The following is a 14,628-nucleotide window of genomic DNA, read 5'->3' on the forward strand; positions in this document are numbered from 1 at the left end:
TTGTTCTCCCCTATCTCAAAAACGTATTAAAATTCCAGCTTTCAATATCGTAGTTGTGTACCTAATGTGATCTGTGCTTTGGTGAAAACCAGCACTGTGCCTTAATTAAAAGGTGGTATGTGCAAGTGATCACTAATTCCCTACTTATGTTTCAATTTTTGTCTGTTGGCTCAGATACCTTACAGTAGAGTATTACTGCTGCTACAAGAACTGTAAAAGCTCTCAGTCCTGAAGGTCACAGCATTAAAGAAAAAAAACGCTCTCTCCTCATTTTACATGAGCAGGAATGGGATTCACCAGATTCCTCCTTCCTCTTTTTTTTTTTAAATATGCTTATTTTTCAGAGTGTTGCCTCCATACAAACAGAAGACAAAACCACCAATGTTAAATGAATGCCCAAGTTTCTACTTCAAAAGCACCGACAACTTCTTCAGAGACGGATGAAAGGGCAAGAAATCAATAAAAACAACTCCAAAAACCCACCAGTGTGCCAACATTACATTAAAAGTCTAAACAAACTACTCCTTTTTCTCTCCACTAGGACACAATGACTCCTCACTTAACAACAAAATTAATAATACGTTTTCTCATGTATATCCTTTGAATATTATTTTCCCTGTACTATAGTTAATAACTGAACTATGGTTTTGCTTATCTAACTCAAAATGGGACCTTACCTTTTCATGGATGGCTCTCCGGTTTGACGGCTGCACCAAGACCTTGTATCCCATCTGCGTCAATTCCTTAACATGCTTTGGTGCCAGAGGTGCTCTTCTTTCCCATGCATTAACATCTTCTCTCCTGATTGCCAGCACAGACTTACGATGATACCAACACTTAGCATGATGGAACGCACACCTACCATTTGTGTGACTAAAGGCTCGGAGCATGGTAAAGCCTGATGGCAGCAAAGACAAAGTAGTAAAATAATACATGTATACATATGCTTCGAACATTTTTTGTGCAAAAGTTCTGGTCTCCTTTAACATCTGCTGTAAAACACAAACCAGAAACTTTATACTCTAGTTAAACCCTACTTTTGTGAGACATGAATTTACTTTCAGCGTACTTTGTTGCATCTCAGTTTGTGGGGTGTCGTTACAGAAACAAATTGTTTGTACTACTGTAAAAGAAGGCTTTTAATGTGTTCAATGTACCAAGTGTTAAATTAGATAGCTTAAAAGGAATGCTGGAAACTTAAAGATACCAATTAAATTCATTTGCCAGCATAAACATGCAAAGACCAAGCACTTATCAAAGCTTGCACAAGAACAGTAAGAAGTAAAACACACAGAAAGAAAGTAGAACACAGGCTGTAATGCAAGCAGTTGATTAAAAGAGAAAGCCCAATATGTAAAACCAATGCTAAGTATTTTTACAAAACTAATTCTTACACAAGCTGAAAATGGAAGACAAGGACAAGACCTTAACTACTGCTTAGCAATCAGCATATATGTGGTCAGGAGCGACAGGTTTTCTTCCTAATAAAAATTTTATGCAAAGTGGAAAAGCTTCATTAGGACAGATTGCCACTGCAGAGGATTATCCCTTTATTTTCTCTCTCCTCGTCTTCACTCCCAGTGAAGCATATATGCCACTGCTTAGCTCTGCTGTGAATGGCAAGGGCTCTGCACAGGTCCAGCACCAAATACGTAGGAGCCTAAGGACTTCAGATATTTATGTGACTAAAAGATGTGGATCTCAAAGACAGAGGCTTCAAAGATGTGAACTTTGGTTCCAAAGCAATTTTAACTGATAATTACATAAATCTCTGTATCCGCATCACTTGGGAAATCTTGTTTGTACTCATGCCTCAATCTTGTAAAGTCTCTACACGCCTAAAGCCTTAAGAGGTCCTGTTTAACTCCAGGCTTGCTTAAACAGAAAAACTAGCACATGAAGGAAGGCATGAACAGAAGGGCACAGTCTTCTACATTAGCTCCTAGTCTGGTCTTACTACCATTGCTAGATTTGTCCACCAGCAGAATTTACTGTACAGAAGTTGGAACTATTTTATGACACTGCTCTTCAGCACACTAAGAGGATCCTCAGAGAGCATGTCGGTACCTCTCAAAAACAGAGGACGTCTTGTCACACAATGTCACTGTTACTGCACACTAAAATATAACGATGAGAGCACTTCATACCAATGCACTGTACCTCATACCCAAGCCTGCAGCGGAGCAAATTTCCCTCACACAGAGTCCTACAAGAAGAAAAATGCCTCTTTCAAGAGGGAGCGAGCTGCCCTGCACTTGCAGCCGGGAGGGGGAACCAGGGCAGTAAGCAAACACTCCGTGTGACCTCTGGCAGGCCAGAAGTTCACACGCATGCCTCCCTGTGTACGCTCCGGCTTAGCCGCAGAGATACCGACATCCCGCTGTAAAGGTGAAAGTAACTTTACAATTCAAAGCCTGCAGAGCGGGTGAGCCCTCCCCGGCCTCCTCAGCAGGCCGGCTGACCCGGGGAGCCGATCAGCGCCGGTTCTTCATCACCGGGGCTGCGGGGGCTCTTCCGCACAACTTTGGCTGGCACTGAGACTAAAATACCGCCGAGCAATGTAGCAAAGGCAAAACAAACAAACAAACCAACCAAAACCGGCAGCAACGCATTTGACTACAGCACACAATTTGAAGACGGCCCTGTTTCCAGACCGAGCTGAATACACTCGCACGGGCAACTTGTGCCTCCGCCTCAGACCCAGCTAAATCCGGCGCTGCCTGCGCGTTTCGCCCCCTCTGAACGAGGAGAGGCGACGCGCAGAAGGGGAAAAAAAAACCGACCCCACTGAGAGAGGCAGGGAGCCGCGGGCGGGCAGGGGCAGAAGCGCCGTGACCGGGCGGCGCCGGCGGCGGGAGGCCGGGGCGGAGCGGAGCGGAGCGGCCGCCTTGCCGGCAGCGCTGCCTGCGCGGAGGGCAGCGGGCCGCGCTCGCTGCCCCGCCGCGGGGAGCGCCGGGCACCGCCGCCGGGTGGCCCGGCGGGGCGGCGGGCAGCGCCGTACCTACCTCAGGGCGAGCGCGGGAGCGGGGCAGAGCGCAGCCGCTCGGCTAGGCTCCCTCCTGCGGCCAACGTCCGGCGCGCCGCCGACGCCCAGGGCGGCAGCCAACCGCCAGCCGCCCTCCGGGTACACCCTTCGCTGCCCGCCAATGGCGAGGGGCCCTGGCCGCGGCGTCACGGCGCCCGCCGGCACGCCCCCCTCAACGCCCCCGGTTCCTGGAAGGCCCCGCGGCCCCGCCCCCGCCGCCGGCGGCCGGCCCGGGCGGGCGGCGGCGCGGCCTGCGGAGCGCCCCGCGCCGCGGGGGGAGCCCCGCCGGCCCCACGCGAGGCCCCGCGGGCTCCCCGCACCGGCACAGCCGTCCCCCCACAGCGCCGCCGCGGGCACGGCCGCCTCCGCCAGCGCCCCGCGCCGGGGCCCCCGGGGCCGGGGCGAGGCCGAGCAGAGGCCGCGGCTGACCCGTCGCAGCCCTGTCCTGCCCGCGGTCCGTTTCGCTGCTGCGCATCGGCGCGAACGATGGGCGTACGTTCTGTCGCGTCGTTCCTTTCGGGGGTCTTTGACACGGTACGGGAAACGGCGGAAGCTATTTTGTCCGACAGATAGAACCGGCACACGATTTCCTACGTGTGGTGTTGCCGATCTTCAGCTGGAGCTCAGTCCTTGAATTGGGTCCTTTATGATGGGCCTCGACTGCTAAGTTGGCTTATCGCAAATAATAACGTGATGCCGTAGCCATAAATCATGAAAATTATGAGGCGTGTGAAACCAAAGCCAAACCAGCATCATGCACGGTGTTTGTGGGGTGAAGAAGAGCTTTCCTGTCAGAGAAAGGCAGGCTGCGCACTGTGGAAAGTACACCTCCGCGAGTCTCCAAAGGATAGAGGTCGTTGCTGTTACCAGTCTCTGTCAGCAGGTGTGAAGACACGGCTACAGAGTGTGAGAACGTGAAGCATCATGACTGCACTCGGCAGAAGCCAAAAGGACTAAAGGGCCTGAGGAGAATTTGTCCTCATCCCACTTTGCCACAGCGAGGTCTCGCGGTGATGAGGGAGAAGTTGGGGCCGTGGCGCAACCTGCTTCACCTGTACTAGCCACTACTACTACTTGACCTCTTCTGAAGAGAGTTAAATTTTGACAGTACAGCCACTACATGGCTTTAGAGGTACCTCTTCATAGATTACTTTCTCCTTATAGTTTTCTTACTTTTCTTTAAAACATGCCCTTTTTTCATGATATGACCCTTAACTTTTCCCTCTTCTCCTCCTGCTTCTGAAGGCAGGATTTGACTGACAATGATAACCTGTGGCTTCAGTTCCTTGGTTTAGATCCAAGTATTTTCCTAATTCACCAGGGCAGGACAGGAGAGCTGGAAAACAGCAGCAAGGCTTGACCTGCACTTCAGGTTTGCTGCTGTAATACAAATTATATGGGGAGGTGAGCATTAGGGAGTAAGACCCAGAATGGATCAGCAGAGATTTTGGGGCTGAAAGGAGGTAAGGACTGAAGGGGAAGGTCTGGGTTGTATCCTTTCAGAGACTGGAAGTGAACATAAGGGAGTGAGACCTGGAATGGATCAGCAGAGGTTTTGAGGGTTTAAGGCCTTAGCAGAGCAAACAGAATCAGTGATGTTTAGGGATACTGTATGAGTACAAAGTCTTTCTCTCCGCTCACTAACTCCCACTCTTCCCTGCCGAATCTCCATGTCCAGAACCTTCTACAATCTGCCTCATCTTCCTGCAGGATTTTCATCCCTTTTTCCTTTCTTTGCTGGAGAAGAAAGTTACCTCCGCCAACTAATGCCTGGACCTTTCTTTTCCCCGTCTCTCTGAGGTATGAGGTCTACAGCACACCCAGCCCTGCAGAAGCTCCTGTCCATCCTTCTGCTCTTCTTGGGATGAGGTCCATCGCAGTAGATAGGGGCTGGGTCCATAGGTGGGAAGAAGTGGTGGGGGAGAGCTGGCTAGAAGGACTTGAAGAGCACTGGATTTGGGAATCCTTCTGCCATGAGAACAGGGACGGTAACTGCTCTTGGTTTCCAACCAAATAGAAGTAAATTAAAAAGCTATAACAACAACAACAACAACAACGACTTTCTGGATCAGAAGACAGATTGTCAAGATACAGTCTGTGAACGTACCATGGATTGCAAACTGCCCCCCTGCTTGGGGTCAGAGCAGGAAACCATACCTCTCAACCACCCTGCAGAGATCAGCTTGGGCAGGAAGCTAAGGCTCCAAACCCAGCTCCTACATATAACATTATTAAAATGTATGAATCAGTTTCATCTGAATATTGAGGACCCAAAAGGATTGGGATAGATCTGTCTGTCGAGCAGTAAGAGACATGAAGAGTCTTATGTTCCCTTTGGGCCCAAGAAACTGTGAGGCACAATGAGCTTTTTGCTTGGCCCCAAAGACTTCAGGAAATACTGCTGTTGCACAAGGGCATTGTGTATATGCCCCCAGTGTCTAATTTCCACTTCGTGGGCTTAATAAAGCACATATAGTTCTATAACTTACATGTGTAGAGCATAAATATATCCATGCCTTCTAGAAATTGTATATTTTCTTCCTGTTTTATTGATAAAATTTGCCAAAACTGCTTCATTGGAGGCAAATTTGGTTGTATCCCAGAAAGTGTAAACTAAATAGAAAATTAGAATAATTATGCCATTCTTCAGTCCGTGCACTCAGTGACTCTAAACTACTCATAAGAACTGTTTTTTCAGAGGTTTTTTTTCATTTTATGATTAAATGCAAATATGGACTTTGGCAAAAATGGAATTGTTGGTATGTGCAAAGTTGATTCTTCTTATCTTTACTCATTCACAAAACTCAACTGAAATATGACCATTGTTCTTGCAAAAGCATGTAATTATTTGGTGGTTGTAGAATTTAATTCAACTGTGACAATGAGAAAGATGCAATATTGATGGTGCCTCATAATTTTGTGTCATTTCATCATATTGATTACTTCATAATGTAAACTAGTAGAAAGTACATGGCTGAATCCATCATTATACTCCTGCACAGCCTGTCTTTGATTAAATTAATGAAAGTATTTTAGGAGCTGCTTTGTTTGTTGAATGAATTGGGAACCAAACCATGATGAATTTATTGCAGTAAGTAGACCTCAGCAAATCTACTTGAAGGAGGGCATTTATAATTATTTTCTAAGTTTTCAATTTTTTTGGAAGGTCTTTCTTTGAATAAGATGTTATCTCAAGACTGTCTACGATAGTTTCTTATAGGTTTAGTGTGGAATTATGTCTCAGCACTCACTTGTTCCAACTTTTGCAGACAGGAATCTGAACCCAGAGAAATGAAGGATGAAACCCCCAACATGCTCTGTTTTGCACTGGAGTTCCCAGGCCTGAGCTGGGAGCTCAGCCTTTGCACTACAAGGAAATGCGTGGAGAAAGGTATTTACAGAAACTGAGCGGGAGCCATCCTGGCAACACAGCAGAGCATCCCAGGAGAAGGCACTGTGCCTGAACCTAATGCTGCTCAGAAAGGAGCTGACTTCTTTTGCCAAGAGCTGTCAGCTGTGAACTCTCCCCAGGAGTTTGGCACCTTTGCCAGGCCACGTCTGGCTTTCCAATGGAAATGTTACACAGATAACACTCCCTTGTCTCGCATGCTCCAGTTTGGCCACTAGCCAAGTGCTTAGAGCCCTCTACTAGAAAGTTGAGGGCTATTTTCAAAGTTGCAGTGTCATTCAAAACGTAGAGTTCAAAGCATGTGTCTGTAGCATAAGCAACTAGAAAATTGGGGGTTCTAAGGTGAGCCTCTTTCAGCTTTTTACCTTGGAAGATACTCTGTGTAAATGACTACTTATAACTGAAGGGTCTTATATCTGGGTCACCACTGAATGCCCTAACTAGTGTGATGGGAATGAAAAACTTTTTACAAGTTTCCACTGTCCTTTCTGGGGACCATGATAGGGTCTAGACACCTGCTGGATTGGCTCCTGTAGATGAGAAGGGTAGGCTGATACCTAATTTGAGAGTGTTGCTTGGATATAAGCAGGAATGAAGGTCCAGTCAGCTCTGCAGACACAGAACTGGATTTTAAAAAACAGTGGGTAAAACCTTTTTTTAACATCAAAGCATTTCACTTTCAAAACATTTCTGTTTGAAAGAACTTTTTATTTTGAGATTCCTTCATGTGTATATAAAAAAGACTTCACTTTTAGCTAAAAATCTATATATGCCACTTCACTTGGGGTCAAAGTATTCTTTCTATAGTTTGAAATTATTGGGGTTTATACATTTTAGTTTACTGATTCCATTAGAATGTTCTTCTAGGGAAATGAAGTTCCAGGCTGGGCCAAAACAGTGAGCAAACCAATGATCCATCCATCTCTATTCACAGAGAGATACTTGGTGTCTCTGGCTGTATCCAGCAGCAGAACTTTAAGTGCAAGTAGGAGGAGCAGAGCAAGTAAGGACGTGAATGAGATACTCTGCCAAAATGCCTATCGGAGAGTTGGTTTCTGCTACAGATTTGCCATCTTTCTGAAGGGAAATTGAGAATTTTATCAGCACCATTTAAGTCTCTTCCTGCATCTAAAACAGACCAGGTGAACTGCACTCCGAAAGTGCCTATTGTGCTGCATAGAGAAAAAGGCAGCCTAAGTAATGAGTGTGGGCTCATGCTGTGACAGTATAAAGCCAGGTCAGATGAATCCCACCTGCACTGTACTGTGTTCCAGACAGGGAAGGCAGAATTGCTTAAAAAGAATAAAATGAATCTGGAATTCAGGTTTTACAAAACATGCTAGTATGGAATTGGAGCTGTTTTCTGTAACAAATAGCTCCTGTTTGGGGTGGACTGTGATTCCATCTGTCTGACGATCCCTGATTATAAGGTCTAATTCTTACCCAGCTGGAACGCTTTTTACCCAGCACTGTGGGGGGAGTGCTGACTTCCATTACGGTAACAATAAACTCCCAGAGCACCTAAAGAGAGGTGGACTTCATAGATTTTATTCTTAGAATATCAAGGATAAATCTTGAATCCATTGAAGTAAATTAAAAACTCACGCCAACTTCTGCTGGGCTAGGGTTTCTCCCTAGGTCTCAAATGAACAGGGGAATTGGCATCCTGAAGAGATTTTTGCAGACCATGTATCTACCTGTCAAACTCTGTTTCTTGTTTAATTCTGATTTTATACTGCAGAGATCAAGAAGCTCCAAGAAGCTTTCAGGCTTTCAGTCAGAATGAGGCTATTGAAAAACATGACCTTTTATTCAAAAGCCACTACCTGCAGTGGCTGTTGACTGCCACTGTGAATACTGACCTCACAGCAGAGTACTCGACATCACTGAACAGCACAGTGTTGTGTTCCCTACAATCATGTAGAGAATATATTTACATTCCTATTGCCCAGTAGGGGAAATTGCCATCTCTCAGGGCTTACAGCACCCCCAAAGAAAGACCTTCTACTTTTAGTAACACCTGAGGCATGGGGTATATCTGTTCACATTTGTACACACTAGAATTCACAGTAGCATCATATACGTCCATGTTCACCATAAAACTTGCTAGCTTTGCATTTGCAGTGCATACTCAGACTGCTGCATCAAACTGAGATGCCCTTTTAAGTCATTCTTATCATTCCCAAGACCCCACATAAGTATTTTAAAATTGCTCTGCAAATAAACCTAAAGACAGAAAATTACAGCCTGAGATACCAAATTAGTGAATTGACTCATTAGAAGACAAGTACTAGGTTCATTGCAAGAAACCACAGCAGCTCAGCTAAAATAATCTGTCTGAAATATACTTCCATAAGAATCTTCATTGAGTCTATTAATTAGACTTACCGATGTTCACGCTAGTAGGGCTTTCAAGTCAATAACAATCTACCACTAAGTATGGATCCATAGTGTGAATAAAATCAAAACCGGGGCCTTCTTTTGAGAGAATCGGGGTTTAGTGCTTAAAGAGTCCATTAAAGCAATTACGCCATAGCTGCATTAAAAGTGCAACCTTGCTTCTGAGGATCCTTCAGCAAATAATGGTTGTCCCTGCCGTAGCTCCTCCAACGGCGGTTTGTGTCTGTCAGAAAGGGCTGACCTTCTTCTAAAAAAATCATAACAAAACCCAACAGCTTTTTGCATTTATCTAGCGCTAATGTCTTTATCAATTTGGCAGTAGGAGAATGTGTATTACTCACATTTTAAAGCTGGGAAAAATGACAGAAAAATTATGGTTCAGCCCACGATTCACATTCAGATCAGTGTAAGAACAGAAGTTCAGGACTTGACTAATGTTTTTTTGCAAGAGTTCTTGATTCTTTATGGGCCTTTAAAATCAGAGATTTAAAAATTCTTTCAACAAAACCATGAAAATAGTAGGAAGTATATAACGTGTATAGTGACAGGTTCTAGACCGGCACAACTATCTCTGTAGCCATGTAGTAAAACAGAAGTGAACTGGCTGAAAAAAAAAAGCTATTTTTTAAATGAGGATACTTTTCATTCTCCAGTACAACTCAGCAGGCTCAAACAACTGAAGGTGTGTGCAGGGACGGGAACAAAGTGGGACAGGGATGGGAGGAGGGAAGGATGATGTCTGTTTAAGCCATGATTGCTGATGAAAAAAAAATGCACGTTACACTATTGCCTTAATATGCTGGGGTGCGGCTTCCATTGAGAAGTACATGTTGGAGCAGGTCCTGAAGCACAGGGTGTAACCAAAATTTTACCCAATAACAACCAGCTGTCCCGATCTAGGTCCCCAGTGTGCTCCTGCGTGTCATCAGGGTGAAAGTACACCCAAGGGTCAGCCTTCAAATGACATGTGATTTCTGGGTGTCATAACAAGGCAATTCTGGAACATCTTTGGAAAAGATTAGTCAAAACATTTCTTCGAAGGCACTTCTACTTTGACCCAATTTGTGTGCATACTGAAATGCAGAAATTACTCTTTAAATCTGGTTTTCACTTCTGTTCAGTGGTTCAGCTGTAAACTGGATTATGGTTAAATTAGAAGGGAAATGCTTATATCACCAGAAGCTATGGGTAAAAATCAGGACATAATCCAATGAGTCTTTTGCATTCCTAATTTCTGTGGTGCACTAAAAAAGAACAACCAAGGATGCAAATGAATGAAAAGAGGCATATCATGAATGATCATGCTTCCATTGTTTCCTTTGTCTAGTAAGAAAAATACCAAGGTGCAGAAAAAGTTTACCTGTTTGATTATACATACAAATAAAAACAGTTCAATTGTCAGCCTGTGTGTAGTGAAGCTAGTATTGACCTCAGAGCTATATAAATAAAATGTGCAAATTGCTTTATACAATATGTCCCTGTGTAATAAATGGATCTCACCGGTTATGGTTTATCATGACAGCCCACCAAAATGTAAGGTTGTATCATATATAAATGACTGGGTTTATTTTAGCTAGTCTATAATGTTATTGGAAAATGGAGATGAGGATCCGGCTGCCACCAGATTTTCCCATATTCTGATCAAAATTCTTCTTTGAGACCAAAAGCAGTTAAAATTGAACGTACTGAGATTACCCATTACATGTAATTGAGATTACCTTCATCTCTGCAAGGGAAGAGGCCACTTGGACACTTCCCCTCAGTTTTGGAGTTGCAGCTTCCCTGTAGCACGAGAAGCGCAACTGCATTTTGGCCTATACAAGGAAATTTCTTTATGGTTGTCTATGGTTGTTTAAAGTCAAAACTGATTCTCTAAATGTAACATGCAGTTTGTTCGTGCAAAGGTGCATAGCAAGCACAGAGAGGTTACAAATATCCACATCTAATTAAACTTTTTTTCCCAAGTTTTACCAGCCTCTATGCAGGCAGCTGCTTACATCTCTAGCAGGGACACCAAACCTCTGATGATGACTCTCTTCTGGTAAAAATGTCACCTCCAGCATCTGAAACCTGACGCTGTCTGCTGGAGAGGTAAATACCAAGTTATGCCCTTTTGATCCTCAGCTCTGGCATTGTGAAGGAGGAATGAGAAAACAGACTTGCTATGCAGGATGTAAGTGTCTTATTTGCCCTTTCACAATTAATGATTCTATTATTAGTGCTTCTTTAAGAAGTGAGACCTTTGCTATCTGTTTTTCCTCTGAGGTCCCTAACAGCTCTGGTAACTCTGTATAGTCCAGTAGAATCAAACTGCTATGAGGAAGAAGATCTGATAGTCCCAAAAGTAATAAAGTGTCATCCTCATTCCTACCTTTCCCTCCTGTTTATGAAAAGAACCCAATGCGTAAAGGAAGTGCAGAGAGTTTTAATCCCTCTGTCTTGGGCAGAGCATAATTGCAACACTTTCACTGGAATCACCTTCCTGATAGAATTATGGAGGACAAAACTCCACTCTGGCATCATTATAACTACTTCACTCTTCTGTACCAGCTCAAAATCTTTAAAGGGTTTGAGCACTTTTCAGCATGAGCCACATGCTGCTTCTGTGACTGGATGAAAATACGTTCATGTATGCCATGGCAATTTCTACATCCCTTCTGAGACAGAGTCAGAGGAGCTAGCTAGAACTTCTTTGAATCCACAAGATGAAACCAGGAATTCAGAAAGTCCTTCAGAACAGTGGAATACTGCTTGAAACCTGCCTGCAAGTCCATCTTTGCACCTTTGTAAGATCAGATGTAGAAAGATGCATGCATTTTGCCTAGTTGCAAGTCTGTCAGTGTCATCTGTTCTACCAGTGGCAACTCTGGTAGCCCTGCACTTTCTACAGATAGGCAGAACAGTGCAGCTCCAACTTTCCTTGGCACCACTGCCCTCACAAAAAGTGTTGAAGATACCTGGTGTGTCATTGCCCTGCATAGCAAGATGTATTGCAGCTGGCTCCCCTTTGTTGAGTGCTGGGAATTGGCCAATTTGCTTGCCCTGTTTCTGTCGCTATATCTATAAAACTAAAGCCTTACCCAGACAGGTACACAATGAAACCGCCTACATCCAGCATGACCAAAATTGCCTTCTCTAGAGTCAGTGCTTCAGCTTTTAAAAAAAGCTAGTGGATGGAGATTTGAGTCATATGTACACACTGGACTGGAAGGTGATCTTCAGGAAGCTGAGTATTTCTCTGCCCTTGGCTTGTTCAAGAGATTAGCAGCATGAAGGCCATCCAAAGAGTTTGCCTGATATTTGTGTCACCAGATTAACTAGGATACTCTCTCTCCAACCTTCCCCCATCACATAGTTAGGACCATGCTGCATTTTCATCTACCTTTTACCCCTTGGTCTTAATTTCCATTTTGTTGCTTTGTTCCAATCATCAATTCTTCTCTTTCAGTTTCAGCCACTTGGAGTAACAGATTTCTGACTCAAGCAAAAGGGGGGTTGCCAGGTTGGGGTTTAGTTTAGGGCAAACTCTCAGAGATAGGGCCAGCTAATATGTTCCACCAGCTTACTAGTACAGTTGCTTTCAATATCTTCCTTCTCTGATACCACTGGCTAGTGTGTCTCCTGCCTACTACTACTTCTCATCAACAAGCTTTGGTCTTTGTCCTGATCTAGTGTGATTCCCTTCTTGCTCATCTCGATACAGCAGAACGATTACTTGAACCTTGTTTAGATTTTTTGAGTCTAGCCTCTGTTTCTTCACATCTACACAGACTGCATCTCATAATTTTTCTTTTCTGTGTGCTCTTTCTCTGTCTAGAGAGATCCCCAACTGTCTTCGCCGGTTTGGGCAGTACTTCCTTTTCACTGAAACTCTTTTTTCTCAAGCCTGGTGTCCCCAGCTTACAACATCTGAAGTGCGAGTTTCATTCAAGATCACACACAGATACACACTCACAGACATGCACACACACTCCCTCTCAAGCTTACAGCTCAGGGAGCAGGATTGGCTTCCCAATTAATAGCTCCTCCATTATTCCCTAAAGGCTCTTAGTATTTTTCCCTGGTGAGATCTTATCCCTGGCATTGTTTTGTTTCCTCCTTGCTCTGCCTTACATTCTACTTTTATTTATCAGAGAGGTATTTTCAAGCTGAGGTAGATACCAACATAAATTAATAAATAAATAAATCATACTAATCTCATCTTTCTTCACAATGTCAGCTTTCCACCCCAAAATTTGTTAGCTGATGAAGCCTGGACTGAAATCTTTTTCACCCCTGTTCTTCTCCAAAATAGGGAGTGTTCTTACCTGACCGTTAACTATAAACTGTGGTACATTAGGGTAAGAGCCTGAATAGCCTTGTAAGGGGGATGAAGCCTGCTTTGCTTTTCCATCCATGTAGCTATGGCGATTCCTTTCACTCCACCATCTGGAAGAGTGCAGTGCAAATGAAAAACAGCTCTCCACAGAGGGAATATGAGGGCCATGAACAGGACCTAGACTAAAAAATCTAATGCCATGAAGATTTTCCCATCTTTTTAAGGCCCCTATTTTGCTCTGTGAATTTTATGACCTGGTTCCTTTTGCCTTTCAGCTGATTCCACCTGCCCAGGAATCTGCCCAGGTGCCTGACACATAAAATGCTTCTTTTGGCCTACCCTTTAAAAAATACTTTTGTACCCCATAAACACCTTATAAAACATCATACCATTAGCAAAGGCACATAATCTTTCTATGTGATTTCCAATATTTAGATTTTAAATCTGATATGTTTAAAAACATTATAGGAAAAATTATAGACCCACTACATAAGTAAACATGAACACATTTATATGCACATACACACACACACATACAAACACGTGTGTATGCATACTCTTACTCTACATCTTCATCTTCTTCAGGAAAGCATTTAAAATACATCCAGCACACACATTTGGAGAATAAAAAATGTGCTGAAAACTAGTGTGCCACATAAACTGTTCAGTAAGAGTAAAAGCATTAAAAGCTTCATATTGCGTTTATGAAATCAAATCTTTGTGTCTCTGCTCTGTGCATCCCATATCATAAGATAATGAATAGTTCCATAGCAACAAAAGTCTACAACTAAACCACTACCTTGATTTCAATTCTTGAACAGAACACAAAAACCAGAAATACCAGCCCTAAACTTGAGATGAGAGCAATGATTTAAATAGGCTGGTTCAGAGTATCTCTTTAATCAGAAAATTAAAATGTTTATCATTTTGTCATTGAAAAGAAGGACATTGGAATGAATCAAATAAGGCTGCCTTTGGGTTCACAAATTAAATATGCTTACACAATTATAAAGTCTTTGAGCCACCTCAGCAATTTTTAGTGATTGGGGTATTGCTTTAACATTCATGTAGAATTCAAATTACTAATGGCTCTGACACTATTCAGGAAAATACAAGAAAGGGTCCACCTATTAGGGAGATCAAGACGGAGAACAGCAGCATGTATTAACTGACTTAAAAGCAAATGGTTTTGCTACTAAAAGAGATTCTAATAAACCATCAAAATCAAGGCACAGGATGCAACTGCATTTGTTAGTGGCCAATAACAAACTAAGGAAAATTCTCATTCAAAGTGATTATAGAACCATTTTCTCTCTCTCAAATATTAGAAACCAAACCACATTTCCAAAGAATTAAATAACAAACTCCCCGTTCCTTTTAACAAAAGTATGCTGTTCTGATGTGAGGTCTTACAGTTTACATATTAGCTTCCATATGCATGAAAACCAACTACATGCTTTCCTCACAGCAATATTC

General features: G+C 43.4%; 1 protein-coding gene and 1 long non-coding RNA gene across 5 annotated transcripts in view; one reads left to right on the plus strand and one right to left on the minus strand.

The window, feature by feature from the left end:
- AASS (aminoadipate-semialdehyde synthase) overlaps nucleotides 1-14,628 on the minus strand; it is a 512,915-nt gene that overhangs the window by 29,610 nt on the left and 468,677 nt on the right. For 2 of the 4 annotated variants that reach the window (XM_052790491.1, XM_052790490.1), the window contains exon 2: nucleotides 678-898. In XM_052790491.1, the coding sequence (XP_052646451.1) occupies nucleotides 678-890 (213 nt within the window). In that variant the 5' untranslated portion in view covers nucleotides 891-898. Of the gene's footprint in view, nucleotides 1-677; nucleotides 2,072-3,005; nucleotides 3,106-14,628 lie in introns of those variants that run through there. The other 2 variants (XM_052790489.1, XM_052790488.1) reach the window with 2 other exon arrangements.
- Nucleotides 3,427-10,305, plus strand: LOC128143356 (uncharacterized). The gene is made up of 2 exons (XR_008235735.1): nucleotides 3,427-4,157; nucleotides 6,295-10,305. It is a non-coding gene; the product is annotated as an uncharacterized LOC128143356 (long non-coding RNA).

The sequence above is a fragment of the Harpia harpyja genome, chromosome 6, assembly GCF_026419915.1.
Source record: "Harpia harpyja isolate bHarHar1 chromosome 6, bHarHar1 primary haplotype, whole genome shotgun sequence".
Lineage (NCBI taxonomy): Eukaryota > Metazoa > Chordata > Aves > Accipitriformes > Accipitridae > Harpia > Harpia harpyja.